The 24,687-nt window shown below is 44.6% G+C and overlaps 1 protein-coding gene across 22 annotated transcripts in view; it reads right to left on the reverse strand.

The window, feature by feature from the left end:
* Positions 1–24,687, reverse strand: part of EPB41L2 (erythrocyte membrane protein band 4.1 like 2) — a 1,020,488-nt gene that overhangs the window by 474,120 nt on the left and 521,681 nt on the right. For all 22 annotated transcript variants that reach the window (XM_069234854.1, XM_069234865.1, XM_069234873.1 and 19 more), the window contains one exon: positions 12,539–12,581. In XM_069234854.1, the coding sequence (XP_069090955.1) occupies positions 12,539–12,581 (43 nt within the window). The remainder of the gene's footprint in view (positions 1–12,538; positions 12,582–24,687) is intronic.

Genomic DNA, 24,687 nt, shown 5'->3' on the forward strand with positions numbered 1-24,687 from the left:
GAGAAAGTTGGAGCATAGAAAGTGATCTAGGCGGATATATAGTTCATAAGGTGGAGAATAAAATTAATATAATCTGTCTGAGGAGAGCTGCGTGTACCATATATCTGCGAGGGACCAGTGTTCGGTCCGTGCACAAAGGTGTGCCGCCTTTCGCACAGGAGCTTGTGGGGTAAAGGAGGGTGCAACCTTTCCAAAGTTGATTTGAGAACACTATTGTAATCGCCCCCAAGGAGCCAGGGGAGATGGGTCTTGTTGGCCAGGAGTTCGGACAGTTTCTCCCAAAGAAGGTGTTGATCTATATTGTGGGGCGTAGATGCTACCAATCAATAATGGCTTACCATTCAATCTAGCCTCCAATAGGACATATCGGCCCTGTGTGTCCAGAATAACCCTTGTTTCCTGGAATGGCAGGCTAGATCTCACCCAGATCAGGGCTCCGCAGGCATAAACTGAATATGTGGTTCCACGTAGGTTCCCACACCAGCAGTAGCATAGTCTGTGGAGTTCGAATGCAGTAGTGTACGTCTTTTGCAGGAGTGTTATATTCGCATTCTGGTGGCACACATGAGTAGACCATGTATCTTTTCCTTGCTGTGTGCATGCCCCTCATGTTAAGCTTAAGGAATCAGATGCTCAAAAGTGATTGAATGTGGGGTGCTAACATGCGGGGGGCAGGAGGAATAAAGTGATGGGATCCAATCTGTCCCATGGCCCTCTGTTGATTCCTTAAAACTGTGCCATTCAATGTCTGGGCGTGCTGTGTTCAGCCTGAAGCCCCTGGTGGGAGGGGAAATTGCGGGTTGTAGGACTGGAACCGTGCATAAGGTGTAAATAACTTGGAAAGCACATCGCAACCAGCGGTGTGGCCAAACGTTGGCGATGTCGTACCAGATACCAATGTAGGGGATGGAGTGGCAAGGAAGGAAGTCGGGCAAGCTCGCAAGCCTCGAATGCTGTTGCATGAATTTATATAGATGGAACAACAGTTTCAGGTGTGTCGGAGGAGCGGGATAGTCTACAGGTGAGGCGGGCCACCGGGGGATGCCTAGTAATCAGTTAAGAGCCAGGCGATGTAACACATTTTGCAATCTAGTCACTGTATGGCATATGGTATTGAAACATCCAACTCTCCACCCTCCCATCACAGTTGGGTCATCACTTCAGCAGAAGGAAATTATATAGATGGACATCAGAGGGCGGTGGTCGTTAGACTAAGCCATCAGCTGTTTGTGGTGTGACTGCAGGAAGCATTTGTGAGTCTTGAGGTGTGGTGATTGAGTCTATATAGTTCTCATCAAATGCGGAGAGGTGGGGCCCTGTGTCTCTATCCGTGGAGGCAGCCGCCGCAATCAGGGTGGCTGCCGCTTCCAGAGCCACCTTGCACTCCTTAATGATTTATTCCAAGTCTGGGGAGGCGCTTCCCGGAAAGCTGCCCACTGCTGCAGCTGGGCCACCAGGCACCATCTTGGGCAGGCAGACTTTGAAACATCTTCGGGATTGTGCGTGCCAAAGCCACCAGCTCGTCTGTCCAGCCACTCCTTGGCCTCTGTGGGGTCGGAAAAGAAATGAGGGCCGGAACCAAAAATATCCAAAGAGGTAATGATTCGTAGGCAATGATCTTCAAGCATGCTAGTGAGAGGATGGAGTATTGAAGTTCAACCTGCCACAGACGTTGTTTGACCGCCACAAACGAGGTGCGCTGCTGCTGGACCAGTTTTGTATAGTTGGGAAACAGCATCAACAGTCGCATCCTCGTACATCAGTGGTGCCGCCACCCTAGCAGCCCATAGGACGGCGTCTGTCACTGGACTGTAGGAGTTTGGAAAGCATGGGGTGCAGAGGCAACCCTAAAGGGGGATGGGAGGCCAGAACCCTGTGGGTGTGAGATCGAGTTTGGGTTGAAGGATTAAAACCAAGTCTAGATGAATGTCTTAGGGTTCTGCCCTTCGACTCCCTCTGGCAAACCGAGAATCCTAAGGTTGTTTCTTTGGAAGTGCCCATCAGCATTGTTCCCTGTGTCTCTAGCAGTTGGACCCAGTCACGAAGGTCCCATGGTGTTTCATGGCATTATGAATGCACTATAGTAGAGACCTGGTTTGGAAGATGTCCAGTTTGATATTTAGGGGTGTGTGTGCTTCTTGATAACTCAGCCCCCTCACAAGTTTTAGTGGAATGGAGTCCTCCCCATCTCCTCGGGTGCCACGCCACCCTGGTCATCCTGGGCTGGGACAGTCCAAGTGGCAGTGTTCTAGGTAATTCCCTTGTGTGGTCCCCGTGGATGGCACCCGGCAGTGTCCGCACCTGTGTGCTTTCCCTGGCATCAAAGGGGTCCCATGGGTCGCAAAGATGTGGAGCAGGCAGGAGTACTCCCAGTTTATAAGTGGTGGGGATACACTGTTTCCCGAGTCCCCGCCCCCCTTGGTGATCCATTAGGCAAAGCGCTGTGCTTCAGGGTCCTCCAGGCATTTTCTGGCTCTCTCCCGGCATCGGGGCCTGTGGTTCTGCAGCAGCATGGCCCCGTGCCTCTGGCAATGCCTCCCAGTCCAGGCCTTGGCAGCTGTGCTAATCAACCCTGGGCCAGGGTGATAGACTATGAGCAGTTGATGGGAGCGCAGGAGGAGGCACCCTCCTATCCCTGGCAGACAATATTTAGGCCCAAGGGTGCAATGAAGTCCTCACCAGGTGCAGCAGACTGCTTCCAACCTGAAGGCAGCGCATCTCATCCCAGCGCGATACCTCCGAGGCAGCTGCAACAAAGCGGTGCACAGGACTGCACCAGTGCAAGAATTCTGCTCCAGGGATCACCGTAGCAGAAGTGTCGACAAGCGGATTTGTCAGCAACCCCCACCGCCTCCGCTCTCTGTCTCCTCTGTTGCCAGTGATCCAGGCCCCCAGCAGGGCAGTCTGGAGCTGCACAGGTCGCATGGAGACCAGGCAGCCTTGTGATCCAGGTAGGCCGGGCCTCAGCAGACCTGGGCCTCAGCAGAACCAGGGCGGCAGCAGCATCCTTCCTCTGAGCTAAATGTTCCCCGCTGCCCTACGGAGTCAGCAGGGTGGGGGATGCTGATGGCCAGTACTGCCATCTGGGGATACGTGACATGTTTGTGTAGGCCGGCCTGGGAAGGAGTTGAGAGTCTATGCCTCCATCATTGCTGCTGGTGTAGCGATGCCCCTGAGGATATTTTTATTTCATGCCTGCCTAAATGGACACAAGCTCGGCCTGTCAAGTGGTTGAGATGGAGTTCTCAGCTGTAGAAGCTGCCGAGCTAGTCAGGTTTTTCACCGGAACCAAGTAACAGTAATCAGTGCCTGAGGTGTGATTTGTTTTTCCTGTTGCAACAGCCGAGCAGAACAAACACACTTTCTTAAGGGTTTACGCCTATCTAGTTACCGTGCTGAGTAGAGACCATATTTCACACTAAACAGAAAGGGATTTCACAGGAAGCATAAATATTGTTGTCAGAAAAGTATCTATCACACCTTACCAAGAATCTTAATAAAGTACTAGATTTGTTTTACTAGAGAGGGGCCTAATCTGTAAGCTCTGAAGGAGAGATGTGGGAGGTAGCAAAGTAAAGTGATGGCGTTCTTGTAACTGTACTTAATGCACACCAGAAGCCAAGCAACAATTTATTTTCAACATGGTAACAACAAGCTCAAGTTGTTTCAGAGTACTTAATAACTTACACAAACAATACAGCAAATATAGTTTGCTAACCATAATTCTAACGTGAAAAAAAGGCTGAGTGCATGTGTAACATGACACAAATAGCATCTGATGTACACAGTGGTTAAACAACTATAGCACAGAATGTCCCTAATATCATTCACTACTAAGTGTACAGCATTTGGTCACTGAAATTAAAGCTAATTATTCATTAACAAACATAGGCATCACAAAAGCTCAAACATATAGCATGCCTCATCGAGTTTCTTTTATATTCTCTACACCTTTAACTTTATCACTTTCAAAGCATGCCACATACCTTACAGAGATTACCCAGAAAGAAGGCAGAATATGTGTGTGATGTTTAAACATCTCTGGCAATATCTAGCTTTGCCTCACAAAGTTTTGTTTAAAGCAGAACGTTCCTTCCCTTAGAATAGGCGACAACGTCCTCTGCCATGCCCTTTGCCACTGTAGTGAAAATAGGTAGGGTTGACCACTGACTTTGTGTTTCACCACTGTGCATATTAGTTGTTCAATGTTCACCAGTTGCAGATTACATTTTGTATTCAGTTTAGCTGCCTATTGGCTTTATCGTGGCATTAGACATTGCAGTTGAGACATTGCAGATGAGCTGTGTTTTTCCACATGGTAAACTAAGCTTGTTTCTTCGTATTTCTCTCATCAAGAGAGCACATATTTTTTTGATTTTCTTCATTGCAGGGAACAGGTTGGCCTCTGAAGAGGGAACCTTGAAATGTTGGCCAATTTTCAATGTTTTTTTCTTCCAACTCTGACCTACAGTAGACAGCATATTTTGAATATTTACAACTGAGAGGGAAAGGCCTTCCAGAAGGCTTTTTCCATGATTGTTTAAGCTATAAAAGAAGTGGCCCTGGTCAGTAGCGAGGGGAATTTCCGAGACCTTGGTCAGGATTGGACGTCAAATGCCTGACATTTTCCCGTGAGGGGGGATATCTCTTTCTCGCAGATGAAGAGCTTGACAGGCCCTACGGTAATGAATTTTTGACTTTATCCTTTGCTTCGCAATTATGCTATAATATAATTACATATATTTGCTGTGTACATTGCAGTTGAGAATCCCTTTGCCATATTTTCCTTTCATTGCTGTGACTATTTTTAAACGTGTGCCTCTGACCTACTAATCTCCTTCATTTTTTAGGAACCTCGTGGTTATAATAATAAATGTCTTCTTTGAACTAAGAAGTGCATTCCAGAGATTTTTGTCAGCTCGGTCATTAGTGAAAGCAAAACACCCGTTTCATTCCTAATCTGAGACAGATGTCCCAACTTTCTTGCGCACATTCCCTTTGGTCCAGGCCCCCTTTTCCTGTGATCCGCCCTCCTTTTGCAATATTCCATAGTCATAACTGGGACCAGTGGCGGCTGGTGACCTTTAAAAGTGGTGGGGTGTAATCCAAGGCGCAGATTCCAATGAGCTTCTTCTTGAAGGGTTCTCTCATACTTTCTTGCACTGAGGGTCTGATTTACAAAGATTTGGTTTGGGGCAGAGTCACAAGCCTTTGTGCTGCGCTGCCCTATGCCAAATTGAAAGGGCAGGAATGCACTGTATGTACAAGATACGGTGTGAGCTACGGTGCATTCCTGTCCTTTCAGCCAGCACTCTTATCTACTGTACCCCACTCATTCTGAATTACTCAGTCTTACTGTGACTCAGTCTCACACACAGTAACTCAGTTACACTCACTGTTATTCTCCTTCACATTTATTCTCACACACACGTCTGGTCAATCATTCTCACTCACTTTGATTCACTGACTCATTCTCATTTTAACTCAAACCCAGTCACACAGACATTCTCACAGAGCTGGGATTTCACAATCTTTGACCAATCTCTCTGTTGGCTGGCACAGGCATCTTCATGCACCTGTGTCAGCAATCAAACAATGTCACTAGCTTCCTCAGTTTGTTGCTGGACCCGAAACGGGCCCGCATTTTATTTTTATCATACCAAGAGTGAATAACTATTCACTCTTGATACAATAAATATGGACCACAAAACCAGGGGGGTGTAGTGTAGCTGTAGAGCCCACAAAGGAGAGCTGCCACTGGTCCAGGGACATCCATCCATTAAACCAATCCATCCACTCAATCAGCCATCCTTTCACTTATCCACCTTCTTTCATCCATCCTTTCAATCCTCCATCAATCCTTTCGCTCACTCATCCACACTTACGCTACATCTATCCATCCTTTTATTCCATCCATCACCCTCCCTTTGCTCATACATCTAGCCACCCTTTCACTCTGCCATCCATACTTACACCCATCCATCCTTAGTCCCATCCATCCATCCCTCCCTCCATTTCACTCAGTCATCCATCCTTTCACTCAGTCATCCATCCCTTTAGCCATCCATCAATTCACCCTTTCACTCAATCATCGATCCATTCTTTCATCCAGACATCCATCTACCCTGCCTTTCACTCATCCATCCATTCTTTCACTCATCGATCATTACATACATTCTTTCACTCATCCATCCATATTTTCACTCCATCCATTCATCCACTCATCTATTCTTTTACACTTCCATTCATCCACCCATCCTTCAATCATTCTTTCATCCAATCTATTCTTTATTTCATCATCCATCAATCCATCCATCCTTTCTGTCCTCCATCCATTCACCCTTTTAATTCTTCATCCATCCTCATTTAACAAATACACCCTCTTTCTGTTTCACTCTTCCATTCTCACATCCATCCATTCACTCATTCACCCAAGCATCTATCCATCCACCATGTCATCCAAGCACCCTTTCTTTCACTCACTCACCCTCCAAAGTTAATTATGAGCCTTTGTCGGTCGATCAGCAGACAGAAGAGGCCCATCAAGAATCCTGCCCTGCCCGTAGCTGCTAAAGCTGAGAGTGGAGTGGAAGTGGAGGGGTAGATTGGGGGTGACAATGTCCCTGATGCAGAAGCTCAACTGCATACTTACCCCTTAGTCCACTAGTGCAATTGTTGTCTGCGGCTGGTTCCTTCCTTCGGTTAGGCCTCTTTGGAGTCAAGATAAGGAACATTCTGTTATGCTCAGCTCCATAATGTTTTTTCAAAGTGAAACCAAATGTGGTACTAAACACATGTTACTGCCAGAAGAGCAACCCCTGCACCTCTCCTACAGCTCGCCTCTCTGTGATGATCAACAAATTGTTGCCACCCACTCCCTCCTTGTTCTCACTGGCTTGCGGCACCCCCAGCCACTGAAGTGAATGGAACTTTGCCACCTCCTCCCACGGTCACTGTTTATGCGCTTAAAAGCAACCAGATCACTTGCTTTCTAATTCAGCACTCCCTCTCTGATGATGTCACTGTTGTAGCTTGTGCCTGCAGGTCGAAGAAAACATCGCCAGGCTGGCATTTCCAAGTAGGACATCTGCAAAGTTCACTTGAGTTTACCTAGGAGACTCAGCACACTGTCTCAGAGCAGTTTTTTTTTTTTTAGCTGCTCTGGTTTTTTTCATGTTCTTGCCTCTACCTGTGACTAGCACAGCAACGCCCCTTGAGCCCATTAACACCAGTCGCCTCTGAGTGAAACTCTGCACTTAGGTACTGAATCCTGAGCGATCACAAACACTCTACACTAGAGTTCAAGTTGCCTAGTCTACGCTAGAGTTCATGTTCCTAATTTCAACAGATAAGGAGAGTGAAGGGCCTTATTACGACCTTGGCGGATGGGATACGCCATCACAAATGTGACGGAGATCCCCGTTTTACAAGTTCCATAAAAAATAATGGAACTTGTAATACGGCGGACGTTATATCCGTCACGTTTGTGACTGAGTATCCCTTCCGCCAGGGGCGTAATTAGTCCCTGAGTCTAGACCCCTTTGGATACTAAGACAAATATGTCGACCTTGACCCCTATCCAATACTTGCTCGGGTTTATTCCCAGTACTGCCAAGTGATGATCATTAACAGTTCCCCCTAAATGAACTTGCACTTATGCATCTCCCACCGTATTGGCATACTATACTACTTAAGAGCTACTTTCTTTTCCCTATAGCATTTTACATTATATCTAGTAAGTTAATGTTAATGAAATATGAGCTATGAAAAGCTACAAAATACTGACTGAGCCCAGTGATTTTGTTAGATTGAGGACCTGATGTATTAATCACCACTGTGTGTATTGAGATGTGTCTCTAGCCCATACCAGCTCTGTGTGGAAGAGTTGGATCGCCCAGTTAAACTATCTTGAGGATCATGTGCTAAAAGCGAATATTTGGTGCTCAATTCTTGGTTCACATGAAAGGAGACGAGAATCCAACTAAATAGCCCCTACAGCAACGAATCCCACAAGAATCACCACTTTCCATAGAGCTTGCCAGATTTCAAAGGCTCTGCTGTGGTTAGGGGCGGAAGATGTTTTGTTCTGTTACAAAGTCCAACAGTTGTGTAGCTTCTCCACAGGAAAACAGAGAAGCAATGTCAGAATACACTAAATAAGAGCTCTGAAAACTGGCTCCTCTTACACACATTTCAGCTCTGTCCTAGTTATTATCTGTAGACAGCATTTTAAGGCATCCTGATATGGACTTAACGAAAAGGGATCTAAGCCTTTTGGAACAATGCTCTGGTACACTGTGGGATTGCTAGATTTTTAGGTGTGGAGTAAGACCCCATCAGGGGATCACATCGGAAAGTGCGATTTGAACCAACAAACATTACTGGTACATATTCTGGACAGGATTAGATGAATCTTGTCCTGCGTCATGCCTGAATCACTGGGAGAGAGTAAGCCCTTTCACAAAGTTGCCGCCTCGTTCTAACTCCCCAAAATATCAAGGTTCTATTTACATTATTCGAAACCACACAGTCAAATACTATACATACACCATCACCAGGTATACTAACGGCCAGGGATGGACACAAAGTGGCAGCCACTGGAAACGATTTAGAAGTGTGATAAAACCTGGACCTTAAGAAGAGGGTGTCATCTCCCCAGAAAAGTCTCGGGACAAGAAACAATGTGTATAACAGACGTGGGACATTAGCGACAATGGGAATGGATGGTGAGACCTAGAACTGAGCCCAGCCACGTGTTTCTTTAAAAACAGCAATTTTAATTTAATCAGCCAGCAGCATTAAGGGGTTCTGTGATCATTCAGTCAGACATATAAAATCGGTCACCGAACAATTATCTGACTGGAGTCCAAATACATTTATACTCTAAGCTATTTCAGGAAGAAACAAAATTGTGAAGGTACTGGTACATATACATACTATTTTACAGTAGGAACGCAATATTGCATGAGGCAGAAAGACAGTGTCCTTCCTTTAAGAGTGTTCCGTTAGATATAAGCGAAACTTTCAATACTAGTCAGTTTCTTTCAGGGTCTCACTGTTCCTTTATTCTATTTACCCTATAGTGCTCCAGTATTCGAAACGCAATGGCTTGCAGTATTTCTCTTCTGCTACCATTGTAAATTGCCATTTCACTAAACAGTCTTTTCAATATGAAGTACGTTGTGAACCTCGGCACTTTCAGCAATCCACCCGAACAAGCTTTCCTAATCGAATAGAACACAGACATTACACTTGTAATTCAGGACACAAATAACTTTAACACACTCAAATATTGAAATTAATTCTCCTCTCGTTTTTTTAGTTACAAATTTAAAAACTCTGGCACACAACGGCCCTCAACTTCATTATCATTCAGAAAGTAAAAATCACTGAACAAAAAAAGCATGTAACCAAGTTATTGGAAGAAACGTTTTTAACTGTAAATAATAACAATGGTGCAAACTTATAAGTGCTACAATTTCTCAAATGGAGGATTTAAATAGCCCGAACGAGCCCGAATCCTATGTACACTTACGTATCGTGCTATAATCACAAACACTATGGTAATATACCATGAGCCATGTGTACGAACCCAATTTCCCATAGACCGAGAAAGAACAAAACTCGTTAATAAATCAGGCCCTGTGTTGTGTTGAGGCATTGCCAAGTGAAAGTACATTATAACTTGAGACGTTAGATTCTTATATAGGGTCATCTTCCTTAGACAGGTGCATCATAACAGAGATGTGGATAAGACCCAGAATGGGTTGCCATTCAAACTACAAAGAGATTCCTTACTGAAATTCATAACAGCTTTCAATATATAAATGCACTTCAATTAGCCCCACCTTGTGCCTCATACTGTGCTAGACCTGTCAACTCACATGGTGCCATTGTGTGTCACACGATTTCGGCTCCCTTCACATGTTCATTTGTTGTGGAGCCGCAATGACATAGTGGCGGGCAGAGTGAGCTGGAAACCACTGCATGTAGTGGGGTTTTTTGCAGCTCGTCCTTTATGCTGTAAGCAATTGATGTCCATTAAAGGGTGTGAACACATTCCAAGACATCAGCGACAGCTTCACTAACCCTTTCTTTTTCTGGGAGGGGGCAGGCAGGGGGTTGTGGGCTTGGTGGAGGGCAGGGTGTCTCTTACGTAGCTCTTTTAAACATCAAGGGGGTAACAAAGTTAGCCTCGACCTGTGTAACATACAGTATCAAAAGAACAATGGTCCTGACGGGAAGAACAACTGTTTCAAAAACAGTTGTATAGTTTAGTAACAGTATATATGGGGTAAGATCCCCTCAAGCACAGAGACATTTAAGGAAAGACATAAACATTTTTTCTATTAAGATCACACAATAAACTGAGTAACAGTAATTTTCATGTATTGAAAAAATTATAAATCAAGATATTTACACAGAAAATGATGGACGCTGCTCCATAAATGCAAAGTGAGGGTGCTCGTGAAGCGCAACAAATGAAAGAGCTTGACTGAGAACACAAAATACAGATTCAGTACAACAATCTCCTGCAGGTAGGCTGGCTTGAGGTGATATTTTTTTTTTTTACATCCCGTATGTACAGGGGAAGTCCTTCAGGGATATGGAATCAGTACACACTCTTTCACATGCTGCACTGCACGAGCACCCTCACTTTGTAATTATGAAGCAGCCTCCATTTTTTCTATGTAATTATCTCGGTTTATAATTGTTCAATATATGAAAATACTGTATCTCAAACAGTTTCTTGCGTGTTCTTCAAATAACATTTTTTATATCTTTCTTCAAATGTCACTGCGTTTGAGGGGGTTCATACCCCACATATACAGTTGCTAAACAATCGTATTTGAAACAGTTAATCTGCCCCTACAGGACCATTGTTCTTTTATTACTATATCGTACGTAGCTCTTGGCACGAGACCCCACCCCTCCTTAAACAGTGACATTTATTTAATGGTTGGCAGGTCTGCAGTACGCATATTCCTATCAACTTAATTTTGCTTACAACTTGTCCCTTTCCATTGTGTGGATATATAACCATCTTCATTTTGCCCACCTTACGCTGCTGTTGTAGATGAAATAATAGACAACACATTGTCTCTCTCTTTTTTTTTTTTTTTACCTTGAAATGACATTCTTTACGGACAATACAAGTGGAAGTTGTCTGGGAGGAAATTCTAGAAGGGAAGGAATGCCTCCTCAGGTAAAATTAGAAACCACAATGGTCTCTCGATTTATGAGGAAATAAATGGCTCTCATGGAGTGGCCACGACAGAAGGGTGACAAGGAGACAGACAATTTGTTTGCGTGCATTCAGGGATGCAACTTACTTGGAACTTCCTCTTCCTGTCTCGTTTGTTTCTGTAATGCCATGGAATGACTAGTGCTTCCCTGCTTTTGAGGACCTTCAGCAACATAGAAGGGTCTTATGGTGGGTGGTGTGGGGAGGAGGGGGTAAGTCCGTGCTTAAAATGTTTGCCTCAATCAGCCTAGCAGGAGCAGGTGAAATCATGGTAAAGGTTATAACCCATGACCAAACTGCAGTTTTGTCTCAGGGTTCCGAGCTCCAGTCCTCTTTCACTTCTTTTCCCGTCCAAGAGATATAGCTGAACAGCAGTAGGCTGCATGGCTATTGCTCAAGTCACCAGCTTCCATTTTTGCCCCTTTGGCATCAGTTCCCAGCTCCAGCTTCTCTGCTTTGCACATGCTGCCAGAGGAATTACTTGATATTTTTGAAGTTTATATTAATAGACCACCCTGTTGCCTTATACCTAAGCTGGTGCTGTGCGGCTGCCTATATGTTTTAGTTCTAACCATAATTATAATAATGTGGGTATCTATCTCTCACACCTCCTCCATCACACTACTACGCATTACACCCAAAGAAAAGGTAAGTGTTCCTCTTTGGTCACTCACAGACAAAATCAATGCACTTCTCACAAAGGATCACAACAGAAACAACACTCTGCCAGCCACACACGCCTCTACATCCACATCCCCATGTGCTACCTGTAAAAAAATGTGCTTCGGGTCCTCCCCAGTCCATAAGGGTATGAAGCACTACCTCATTACTATGATACACTATACGTGTGAAGTCTTAAAGTCCAAGGTATTCAGGATCAAAACATGTGTCAGCTGGGATTTAACACATTACTTAGACGAATGGTTATCAATTACTTTGTGGATCAATATAAATATATGCATATACTTGTATAAAATATTACCAATCCCATTGTCCCTTGTATAATATGGACTAAAATATTAACTACTTTAAACTACTTTGGAGACCACCTTTAACACAGTAATTATTGCAGAAAAAAACATTTTCCTGCTATACATGTACAACTTTACAATTTCCAGGAAACAGCTGCGCATGTGGAAAGGGGCGCAACTAATTGGGAAATGACGTTGGAAACTGTGCATTAAACCAAGGTAGCCCTTCCCTTCCTGGTCACATACCAATATCCTGACGTAATCAGAGGAGATAAAAATATTGACGTTAACATTAAACCAAAAAAGTACATGAAGGACTTACTTCTAATTTGCCTCTTGATGCCCTTGGCAGGATCAAGCCAGTTCTGAAATGACATTAAAAATTTCAATTTGTTAGATCGGCATTGACTCTTAATTAGTTTATATTGTGCTTTTTGAGGTAAATAACTAAAAGAGCAGTCCTATCCCCTTGGAATAGTTAATCATTTCACAAAAACATGTTTTCTGTAGCAAGGTCTGAATCTGAGGTGCTGTACACGGGCTGTTGTGACCATGGCATCTTGGTGAGCCCAGATTATGGAAAACAAGATGTGATCCGTAGGGTGAACATGCAAATAAGAAATATGCAATTAAGACTGCTCTAGACCACACACTGTACAGCTTATTTACATATATGTACATCGTAGATTCTGGGACCGTGGGTTTAAAATGTGCATTAGATACAATGGTCCTAATTTAGGGTTGAGAGATGACAAAAAATTATTGGATTGTTGGGGAAACTGCTAAATCCAGAGGAGAACCCCAAGTGTAATTTTCTCAATCATGCTATGCCTATGGAGGAGAAAATTCCGTCTCTGGTATCTTCGTATGTAGCAATCCACAATTCAGAAACTTTTTAGTTACAATTTAAGTTTAAATCAAGCCTTTACAACTTAAAGACAATGACACCATCCAAAACAAACTGTGGGGCAAAACACAATAATACAGAATTTTGAAACACTGCGGGGCTCTTAAGCAAATAAAACTACTCATTGTTTACTATTTTTTTTTTCCAGACAGAATAAAGAGCACCAAACATACATAATGATCAAATTAATAACCAAATATACTCACTAATTAGTAACGATATTCTAATGCTAAAGAACAACCTGGAAGTGTTTCTCAGTCTTCTTACAAAATCCCAAAGCTTGTTTGTGACTACTCCATCCAGTATGAAATTCGGGACTCTGGACCATACTTAATAGTGATGTGTGGATGAGAAGAATAACGGCTCATTCCAAAATGGCTGGATTTTAGGTCCGTATTCATGCCCTCTCCCCTACTGACTTACTGGTAATGTGGGCATTCGTACATGCGGGAGACCGATGTACTGGCAGGCAGTTGGAATACTCCAAATACTGGGTAACAATATGAAGGAATCCTTGTTTCTGCACTGATTCCCAACTTTTTGCCTAGCACCATTTGGGTTATCACGGCTTTCAGCCTTACATTGGGTAGTTTAAAATCCTTGCTCTCTTCAGATAGTATTTATCACTGAAACAGCTAAACATCCAGACTAAGATTCTCAATTTAGTTTTTCACGGTTTACAGTTGCTGGTGTTCTAACTGAGCTTTTCTACTGCCAGAGTAATCTTGGAAGGTCCTATGGGTGGGAAAGTCACAGAAAACTCTAGCAATAAAAAGAATGTGGCCTACAAAATGGCCTGCATGGACCTTGGACGGCCTCCGATACCATCTTGGTGACGATCTCTGCTAGAAACATATTTGTTATTACCCTCAATTGCCACAACACAAACTTGCACATTCTGGGCAGTGGTGTCAATGTTTCCTATGTTGGAATGGAAGAAGTAGGTTCATCTTCTTTGCTTCATTTATGTTCAAAAGGAACTTTTCCTAGTAAACCTGAGAAAGCAAAAATTAGTAAAAGTTCTCAACATTTTCTTGTTGCAGCCCACTAAATCAGGGTGCACATTTGATTGGCATATGAGAAGTGAGAAGTTTTGATGCTTTATTTTTGTTTTTTTAGGATTCACCTGCCTTTGCTTGAGAAATCTCTTGTAAACAAAGGAAAGCTCAAAAAGGGCTTAAAGCCTGCTCCGTACCCTTATTTACCATTGGTTGGTTCAGACGGCAGTCACATTTCCGTGCTTCTTACTGGTCAACTCCTAGTCCTCGCTTCGGCTTCCTCCTCGGTCTTCTCTGTGCGTCCATGTCCCGGAGCATGGAGCAAGGGAAGTTTCCTGTCAGTCCTGCAGGTACTCTTTTTTTATTTTTACACAAGATTAGAGTCCCTCTCTCTCTCTCTCTCCTCCACCCTCTTACTGCTAACCGTTGTTTAACCGATTCCATGTCCTCCTCCTGCTGCTTATTGTGCTTTTTCACCCACCCCACCTCCTGGTCCATTGTTTCCCCACCCCCATGTGACTTGGCAACTTAATATAATTCGGTTTCTCTTAACACACTAAACTAAGAACTCTCTGCAGAGAAAACTGGCACTTATTTTCAGCTACACTGTAATTAATCATTTTCACTATTGTTCATGAGTTTGAAATATATGGTAAACCAATACAATTATCTACCATAGAAGACTACCTAAGGAGCGTTCTCATAAGGTTATCCTTTTCCACATTAAATTGGGATTGTATGGTGGTAGTAGAATTTTCGGTCAATACTGAAAGAGCTAACTGGGAGACCCTTGCTCTAAAATATGTCTGGGAAAAGGAAAACTCGGAAATTGTTTGGCTTAGCACAAACAATGACAAATATTATCCTAGTCATGAATTACAAATTGTACACAGCAGTTAGCTAAACAATATACCCTCAGCCAAGCTCTCTGGTATAAATGAACAAGTTACTCATATTCCGTAATGCTCTTTCTTGTGGATACACTATATAACCGCAGATTCTTCAACTTTAGAATACTCTCAAGGACCAAACTGGATCCGAAAGATTTAAACAGCATTGCTCCCACGTAACTGTAAGTGGCAGTGCGGCTCTGCGTTGGCTTTGTTCCATCCCAGAAGTGACAATGGAGTCAAATATAATAAGCCACCTGTAAGCGTCCAATTCAGTTTCTTTCTTGACCTGGTCCAGAGCGCAACAACAGTAAAGAGGTACTACTGTGCAGGTCTCTAATTTGGGACATTTTGATATGAGTAAAGAGACCATTACAGAGAGCAGGGAGGAGCGAGGGCGGTGAGGAATCTGGGGTTTGATAAGGTATCCACCAGAAAGAGCGTTACCAAAGGTAAGTAACTTAGTATTCTGAAGAATGCTTCTAATTGCAGATTCCTCACCTTTAAAATGGATACCAAAGCACTACCTTCCAAAGCACTGTGTCAGTGGAATGGCTCTGACATCCACATATGAGTGCAAGTAAATGTGGAAATATTTCAATTTTATGACCATTTATTCTCGGAACACAAAATAAATATGGATAAATACCAATAAGATGGCCAAAAAATAAATATGGATAAGTACAGATAAATATTTAAAAACAAATACCATAAAACCGGGAGCCCTACTTCTCATCCAAACGATGATCTTTGGTGAGATGAAAGTAAAATGCCAAGGCTCTCTTGGGGCCAATCCAACGGAGTCCTCTTTTGCAAGTGAGGCAGGTGTAGGAAGGAATATGTTACCTACCATGTAAGCATCTGTTTGTGGCATGCAGTGCAGTAGATTCACATGTTCTGCATACTCCTGTCATCTAGTGTTTGGTCTGGAAATGTGCAAGTTGTTTTTCTTCAAAGAAGTTTTTCGAGTCAAGAGGTCAAGTAACTCCTCCTCTTGTTGATAATGTGTGTGGGCAATAACTCCATAGTTAGATTATTTTCCTGCAGGCGGATGAGAAAGGAGTGTAAATTATGTGCAAGTAATGTGATGACCATGCTAAATGTATATATAGAGTAAACAGTACATGTAAGGAACTGCAATGGTCACAGGTGTCTGGGGAGGAGGGTGGGTGCATGTGAATCTACAGAACAGACGCCAACAAGGTAAGTAACATATTTGATGGCATGTGTGGCAGTAGATACACATGCTTTGCATAGACTATAAAGCAGTCCTCCTCAGAAGCGGTGGATAACCTGTGGGTGATGCAGTGATTTGAAAAAGGGTATGCAGCAACTGCCAGATCTACACTGGCTTGCTGTTGTGGTAAAACATTCACACAGTCGTCCAGGGACTGGGATCCTACCAATAACGATACTGAGTACTATCCCTGCTTAAACGGCACGGAGTATCGCCTGTATGTAGGAGACACATCTCACTGATCAGGAAGCACACAAACTTGCCAAGAAATGGAAGGGTCAAGCATATTATGCTAATTACTCTTCCTATTCCCGTGGGGTATTAATGTGGTTTGCCCCGGGAATCCTGTTTGCTTTGACATACATGGAGGCTGATGTTGAGGGCCAATTCCTGGTTCTCCAGGGTAGACCGGTGGGGGAAGAGGTGAAATTTCTGATGGCAAAATCAGAGATGTAGTTACACCTGCAGGGGATGCCAAATTATTCTGGGTAGGAGACTTTAATTGCGTCACTGATGGGGGCTCGGATCACCACCCTCCACAGCACAATACTAAGCCCAGGATGACAGTACAATTGCAGGAGGTGATGGCCCAGCTGGGGTTGAGAGATTTATGGAGGGAGGTATACCCTGGGCGGAATCAATACACGTTATTCACCGACTTACGGCCCATACAGTAGATTGGATCCGACATGACTGTTGGAACACTTGGTCCCGGGGACTATGAAGTTGACACATCTTTCTCGTTATTTGTCTGACCATGCCTCAGTGGTATGCTCCTTTGAATTTGGGGGCCAGTGCAAGGTTGTCCAACACATGGAGATTTTCTACCCACATACTACAAGGTACCGATGGGTGGGAAGCACAGGCGGAAGCACTCCAACATGACTTTACAGAAAACTGGTTAGGTATAAAAAGTTGCATCACAGAATTAGAGGCAATGAAGGTGGTTGATGCCTGGCGTGCGTGGTGTGCAAAGCCCTACAGGCTGAACTCCTCTGTGAGGAAGAAACTCTGGTGGCTTATCAGAGGCTACCACTTGAAGATAAGGTCAGGAGAAATCAAGAAGCCACTATGCAGCAACAGGTACTGACGCTGAGGGAGCGACTTAAGCGATATACATTGAAGTCATACTGCCAGGAGGGAGGGAGGGAGGGGGGGGGGGGGGAAGAGAGAGAGAGAGAGAGAAAGAGAGAGAAAGAGAGAGAGAAAGAGAGAGAGAGAGAGAGAGAGAGAGAGAGAGCGCTAGCTTGGGGCGTTTACTTGCCTGGATATTACGTCGAGAGACACCGCGCCCCCTATCATGCACCTTAAGACCCCTACGGAGGCTGTTGCATGTACGCAATCTGCTATAGTGCATACACTTAAAGACCACTCGGAAAGGGTTTATTCCAGGCCCAGCGGACAGAATTCAAACAGGGTGACAGAGTTTTTAGTGACTCTCACCTTACCACAGGTTGGCGAGCAGGTGACGTGGGACTTAGATAAGGCTGTCACACTTGAAGAAATTAGACTGGCGCTTAAAGCACTACCGGGGGGGGTGGGGGGGCTTAATCACCGGGTAGTGACAGCATTGCAACAGAGTTGTATCACGCCTATACGTCGGTCATTAGCCAGCGCTTGCTAGAGGTATACCTAGAGGCTAACTCGAAAAGGATTATAGCCCCCATCAAGAGAGAAGGGTGTATTACAATGATATTAAAACCTGGCTCAGACCCTTCCGATCCCTCTTTATACCAACCCCTCACAATGATGAATCCCGATACAAAGATCCTTTGTAAACTGCTAGCACTCTGTTTGCAGACAGTCGTTACATGGTTGGTACATGCTGATCCATGTGGATTAATACCAGGCAGGAGCACCACCATGTTAATGCATGTAATGCATGATACAAGAGACTCCCTGTCACTGTTACAGTTATTGTATACTGAACCTACTGCTAAGGTGAAGGTGGGCAATCTGTGCACAACCCCTTGGACTGTGGGCAAAGGGACATGCTAGGGGTGTCTACGGTCGCCCCTACTTTTTGTGTTGGTCTTGGAACCTCTTGGGATCTAAATCGAGCAGGCCCTGGCAAGATAGGGGATCCAGGTGGGTGGTACAACACACCTGGTGTCATTATATGCGGACGACACGCTTTTCTACCTTATATTACCTATAGAGTCGCTCATCTTACTATTGCAATATCTGGATGCCTTTGGGGACACTACAGGTCTCAGAATCAATTCAGATAACTCCCTGGTCTTTCCACTAGGGCGGGAGGGCGGTGGATGTTGAAGGTGGACCCAATTGCACTTCTGCCGCTCCCACTTCATTGGGAGAAGGATAGATTTTGGTATTTGGGTGGGACGATAGCGGCTATTCAGCAGAAACTTATCCAATATAATATGGATAAAGTGACAGAGGGCCACAAGGCCTCAATACAATTCTGGAACACTATCCCACTGTCGACGACTGGACGAACGTCAGTGGCAAAGGTGTTTTTTCTACTCTGCTGTCTCTACAAGTTACAGCACTTGTTTGATACCCTTCACAGGGTGACTTTCCAGCGCTTGCATTCATTGCTCATTACACTCATTTGGTGGGGTGAAAGATGCAGGGTGGCTCGGGAACACCTACAACTGCCAACTCAGGAAGTACGTCTTGTCTTCCAGAATATGGAAGTGTATTATCTAGTATCTTAACTACAACATGCCGCACACTAGCTCACAGAGTTCAAGAACTGGGAGAAGTCATTGTTGGCTGACAGGGGCAGAGCACTCACGTTACTGAAGCTGTTACACTCTGGCACCAGGGCCTCTGAAAGAGTACCCTATCTCCTCACACTTACGGCAACCCTATGAGAGTGCACTGTAAAGGGCATGTTACGGACAGCACCATTTGCTATGGAGTTTTACTTCTGGGACTTGCCCACTTTCCGTACACTGACTGATGCTGTTGATACAATGGCCTGGAGAGATGAGGGGGTTGTGATACACTCAGAGACCTTTACACAACTGATACCATTATATTCTTTGAGCCTGCACAGGCCACGTTCGCCCTGGGGGAGGACCAGTTTCTCCCACATATTATTATAGTAAACATAACTAAAGAGATCTGACCTGGCTATCTCACTGCCAGTCTGACATTATTGCTACTTCAGGCTTGGCGAGAGCTTGGAGGGACAAAACATTTGATCACACATATGAAAAAGGCTCTGCTTGCTGATAGACTAAAACTGCATTTCCGGGCTAAAGCTGCATGGGAAGAGGATCTGGGGGAGCAGACTGATGACTCACGCTGGCATAAGGCGTGCTCTCTGGTGCATTCGCTGTCTAGTAAGGCAAGATTTAAATTACCTTATTTTAATTATTTACATCGTAACTATATTACGCCAGTTTTACTTCATAAGATGGACCTTTTGAAACTGGAAGGGTGTCTTCAATGCCAAGAACGTATGGCGACCTTTATACACCTAGTTGCCCACTGGTTTAAACATTCTTGGCGGTAAAGATAAAACATCTAGGGGACTCTTGTTCGATACATAAAGACCAAAATCCAACAGCTGCACTATTGAGAGATATGCAGTCACATAAAGCGAGAACAATGGAGTATACATTTACCCAATTGACACTCATGTTGGCCAAGCACAGGGTGGCTAGGACAACTAGGACCAAATGTAGAGCATTGCAATATGAACGTGATGGAATGGGTTGTGGCGGAGGAGGGTCATCTTAGATGAGTTAAGACAGAGATAAAGCTGAAGAAGCCATACAAGCCTTGGGTACATTATTACCTAACTATGAGGGTGGGGACAGTCACTCACTGCGTGATACAACAGACGAGAGGTCATAAAAGAGAATGGGGGCACATTGATGTTCATATGGAAACAGAAGAAATGTAAAAACCTTAGAAGTATATATATGAAGTCAGGTAAAAGAGTGTGGTTTGACTGTGAGGGTAATAGTAATTTATTAGTTGACTGATTGACTGTAGCACTGATCTTCGTTGGTTTATTACTGTTGATGATTGGTTTGTTAAGTGCTATGTTTGGTCTGATGTACGATCAAGAAACTTAAAACAAAAAGAGATTATATAAAATAAAAATAAAATCCAAACAGTAATGTTTTGTGTAGGTGTGTGGTGTGGACCATGTGGCTGCCTTACATTTGTCAGCTATGGGAATAGTTCCTAAAGCAATGGTTGCTCCCTTTCTTCGAGTGGAATGTGATCTGGGAGAAATAGGTAAAGGTCTTTTAGCCTTAGCATAGAAAGTTTGAAAACATTTTACTATCCATCTGGCTATGCCTGATTTGGATACAGGGTTAGCTCTGTGTGGTGATGAAAAGGCGACAAAAAGTTGTTTAGACTTTCTGAAAGTTTTAGTTCTATCCGTGTAGAACATAGGTGCTCTTTTACATCTAATGCATGAAAAGCTATTTCGTAACAGAATTAGGGTTGGTGCAGAGAACCACCTTGTCTCTGTATTTTTAAAAATTGTTCTTCTAAGGTTGAAGCCTAGAGCTCACTAACAAGACCAAGAAATAAACTGAAGATGGCATGAGTTTAGAGGTTGAAATGAGGGACCCTTGAGTCTGGTAAGAACGGTATTATGGTTTCATGAAGGTGCTGTGGAACCCCTGGTGGAATACCTCATTTGTGTCCTTCCATAATGGCTTTGATAACTGGAATTTCGAACAGAGAAATCTTTTGGAGGTAGGCAGCCATTGCAGCGAGATGCAACTGTATGGAAGTGTACACTAAATTTGCCTTTTTTAAGTGAAGTAGACAGCAAACAATGTCTTGCCACCATGGCTTTTGAAAGGGTCAATTTGTTTTGAGCAGCAGTAGAAAACAAAAGACTTCTATTTTGCTGCATAATAGGCTCTAGTGTTGGGTTTACATGCTTCTTTAACAATGTCCATACATTCTGGTGGTAAATTAAAGTAACCAAACTCTATGACCTAAGGAGCCAAATTTGTAGGTTGGGTGTTTTGGGATCAGGGTGTCTGATTTGGCTTTGGTTCTGAGTGAGAAGGTCCAGCCTCTTGAGACGCTTCTTATGTGGCACTAAAGAAAGGTCTTGAAGTGTTGTGAACTAAGGCTGACGAGCCCAAGTGTGAGATACCAGGATCATTGTAAGAGAAGTTTGCCTGAGCTTCAGAACCAGAAATGGAAAGATAGGGAGAGGCGGAAAAGTGTAGGCAAATATCCCTGACCAAATTATCCATAGTGCATTGGACTTGTATAGTGGGTGTGGAAATCTGGAGGCGAAGTTTGGGCATTTAGCATTTTCTGCTGTGGCAAAAAAGTCTATTTGAAGAGGATGGAACCCACCACTTTGGAAGGTATTGGAGGAGGACTTGTAGGTGGAGCTCCCATTCATGGACGTATTGCTTCATCCTGCTGAGCTGATCCGCAAAGTGGCTGTCTGTTCCCAGAGGGTATTCCGCCAACAGGTGAATGCTGTGATGTAGAGCCCAGTTCCAGATGGTCTGAGACAGATGTGACTGTTGTGAAGACCATGCCCTCCCTGTTTTTGTAGATAATACATGGCTGTCATATTGGCTGTCTGGACTAGGAAAATCTTCTGAGTGAGGTGAGGTAGGAATGCTTTCAATGATAGGCGAACAGCATGAAGCTCTAGGTAGTTGATGTGGAGATTGGTGCTTGGCATCCAAGAGACCCTGTACTTTTAGGTCTTGTAGGTGAGCACCCCATCCTGTCTGTGATACAGCTGTTGAGAGTAATGTGGGGAATAGGGTCAAGAAAAGGATGCCCCTTCCAAAGGTTGCTAATTTTCCACTATTGCAGAGAACAGTGAGTTTAGTGGTCTATCAAAACTAGATCTTCCAACTGACCCTGTGACTGACACCACTGACAAGCTAGACATCCTTGTAAGGGACGCATGTGTCATCTTGCATGGGGAACTATGGCAATACACGAAGCCATCACCCTTAGCAGGAGCATGACCACTCTCTCTTTGAGTTGTCGGTTTGCCTGAAACTAGGGCAAAATTGCCTAAAAATTTTGAATTCTTTCAGGAGTGGGGTAGGCCTAGTTGTGTGTTTAGGATTGCCCCTTAATATGGTTGAACCTATAGTGGTTGCAGATGAGACTTGGGAATGTTGATTGTAAACCCTAAGCTTTGGAGATGATCTATTGTCATTTAAGTGTGTTGTTGATACTGGTGATGAGTGTTGGTTTTGATAAGCCAGTCGTCCAGGTAAGGGAATACATGGACCTTTTGTCTGCATAGGTGAGCAGTGACCACTGGTAGGCATTTTGTGAACATTTGAGATGCACTGGTTGCCCTGAATGAAAGAACCCTGAACTGGTAATTTTTGCTAGCTAAGGCAATGTAGGAGGCTGGTAGTGGGTACCAGAGGTACTTACACCTTGTGCCAGGTCCAGTGATCCCTTATTAGTGTAGAAGAGCGGTTTCTAGCAGCTTAGGCTCTTAGGCTGATAGAAGGGAGCTATGGCAAAGCAGCTTAGGCTGAACTAGGAGACATGTAAAGCTCCTACTATGCCACTAATGTCATATGCACAATATCATAAGAAAACACAATACACAGAATTACTAAAAATAAAGGTACTTTATTTTTATGACAATATGCCAAAGTATATCAGTGAGTACCCTCAGTATGAGGATAAGTTATATACACAAGATATATGTACACAAACCAAAATTATGCAGATAATAGCAAAAGGAAGTAATGCAAGCAATGTAAAGTTACAATAGATTGCAGAAGGAGCACATAGGTATAGGGGCAACACAAACCATATACTCCAAAAGTGGAATGTGAACCACGAATGGACCCCAAACCTATGTGAGCTTGTAGAGGGTCGCTGGGACTGTAAGAAAACAGTGAGGGTTAGAAAAATAGCCCACCCCAAGGCCCTGAAAGGTAGGTGTAAAGTGCACCTACTACCCCCAGAGAACACAGAAGTCGTGATGGGGGATTCTGTAGGAAGAACAAACACCAGCAATGCAACAACAGTGGATTTCCGGACCTGAGTACCTGTAAGACAAGGGGACCAAGTCCAATAGTCGCGACAGTGTCGAGAGTGGGCAGGAGCCCAGGAAATGCCAGCTCAAGGTGCAAGGAAGCTGCCACCTGTTGGAAGAAGCTTGGAGTTCTGCAAGAAAGAAGAGGACTAGGAACTTCCCCTTTGGAGGATGGATGTCCCACGTCGTGAAGAAGCTTGCAGAGGTGTTCCCACGCAGAAAGACCACAAACAAGCCTTGCTAGCTGCAAGGGTCATGATTAGGGTTTTTGGATGCTGCTGTGGTCCAGGAGGGACCAGGGTGTCGACACTTGGATGAGGAGACAGAGGGGGCGCCCAGCAAGTCAGAGAGCCCTCACAGAAGCAGGCAGCACCCGCAGAAGTACCTGAACAGACACTTAGAAGAAAAGTGAACCGGAGTCCGCCCGAAGTCACAAAAGGGAGTGCCACGACGCCGGAGGACAACTCAGAAGGTTGTGCACTGCAGGTTAGAGTGTCGAGGACCCAGGCTTGGCTGTGCACGAAGGAAATCCTGGAAGAGTGCACAGGAGCCGGAGCAGCTGCAAATCATGCGGTACCCAGCAATGCAGTCTAGCGTGGGGAGGCAAGGACTTACCTCCACCAAACTTGGACTGAAGAGTCACTGGACTGTGGGAGTAACTTGGACAGAGTTGCTGAGTTCCAGGGACCACACTAGTCGTGCTGAGAGGGGACCCAGAGGACCAGTGATGCAGTCTTTTGTTGCCTGCGGTTGCAGGGGGAAGATTCCGTCGACCCACAGGAGATTTCTACAGAGCTCCTGGTGCAGAGAGCAGGCAGGCACCACCTGGAAACAGTCGAGAAAGCCGGCATGATGGAGCGATACAAGGTTGCTAGTAGTCGTCTTGCTACTTTGTTGCGGTTTTGCAGGTGTCCTGAGCAGTCAGCGGTCGATCCTTTGGCAGAAGGTGAAGAGGGAGATGCAGAGGAACTCTGGTGAGCTCTTGCATTCGTTATCTGGTGAGATCCCCAAAGCAGAGACCCTAAATAGCCAGAAAAGGAGGTTTGGCTACCTAGGAAGGAGGATTGGCTACCCAGAGAGGTAAGAGCCTATCAGAAGGAGCCTCTGACGTCACCTGCTGGCACTGGACACTCAGAATAGTCCAGTGTGCCACAAACACATGTTTCCAAGATGGTAGAGGTCTGGGACGCACTGGAGGAGCTCTGGGCACCTCCCCTGGGAGGTGCAGGTCAGGGGAGTGGTCACTCCCCTTTACTTTTTCCAGTTTCGCGCCAGAGCAGGGCTGGGGGATCCCTGAACCGGTGTAGACTGGCTCAGGCAGAGATGGGCACCATCTGTGCCCATCAAGGCATTTCCAGAGGCTGGGGGAGGCTACTCTTCCCCAGCCCTCACACCTATTTCCAAAGGGAGAGGGTATTACACCCTCTCTCAGAGGAAGTCCTTTGTCTGCC

The sequence above is a fragment of the Pleurodeles waltl genome, chromosome 5 (genome assembly GCF_031143425.1).
Source record: "Pleurodeles waltl isolate 20211129_DDA chromosome 5, aPleWal1.hap1.20221129, whole genome shotgun sequence".
Taxonomy (NCBI): Eukaryota; Metazoa; Chordata; class Amphibia; order Caudata; family Salamandridae; genus Pleurodeles; species Pleurodeles waltl.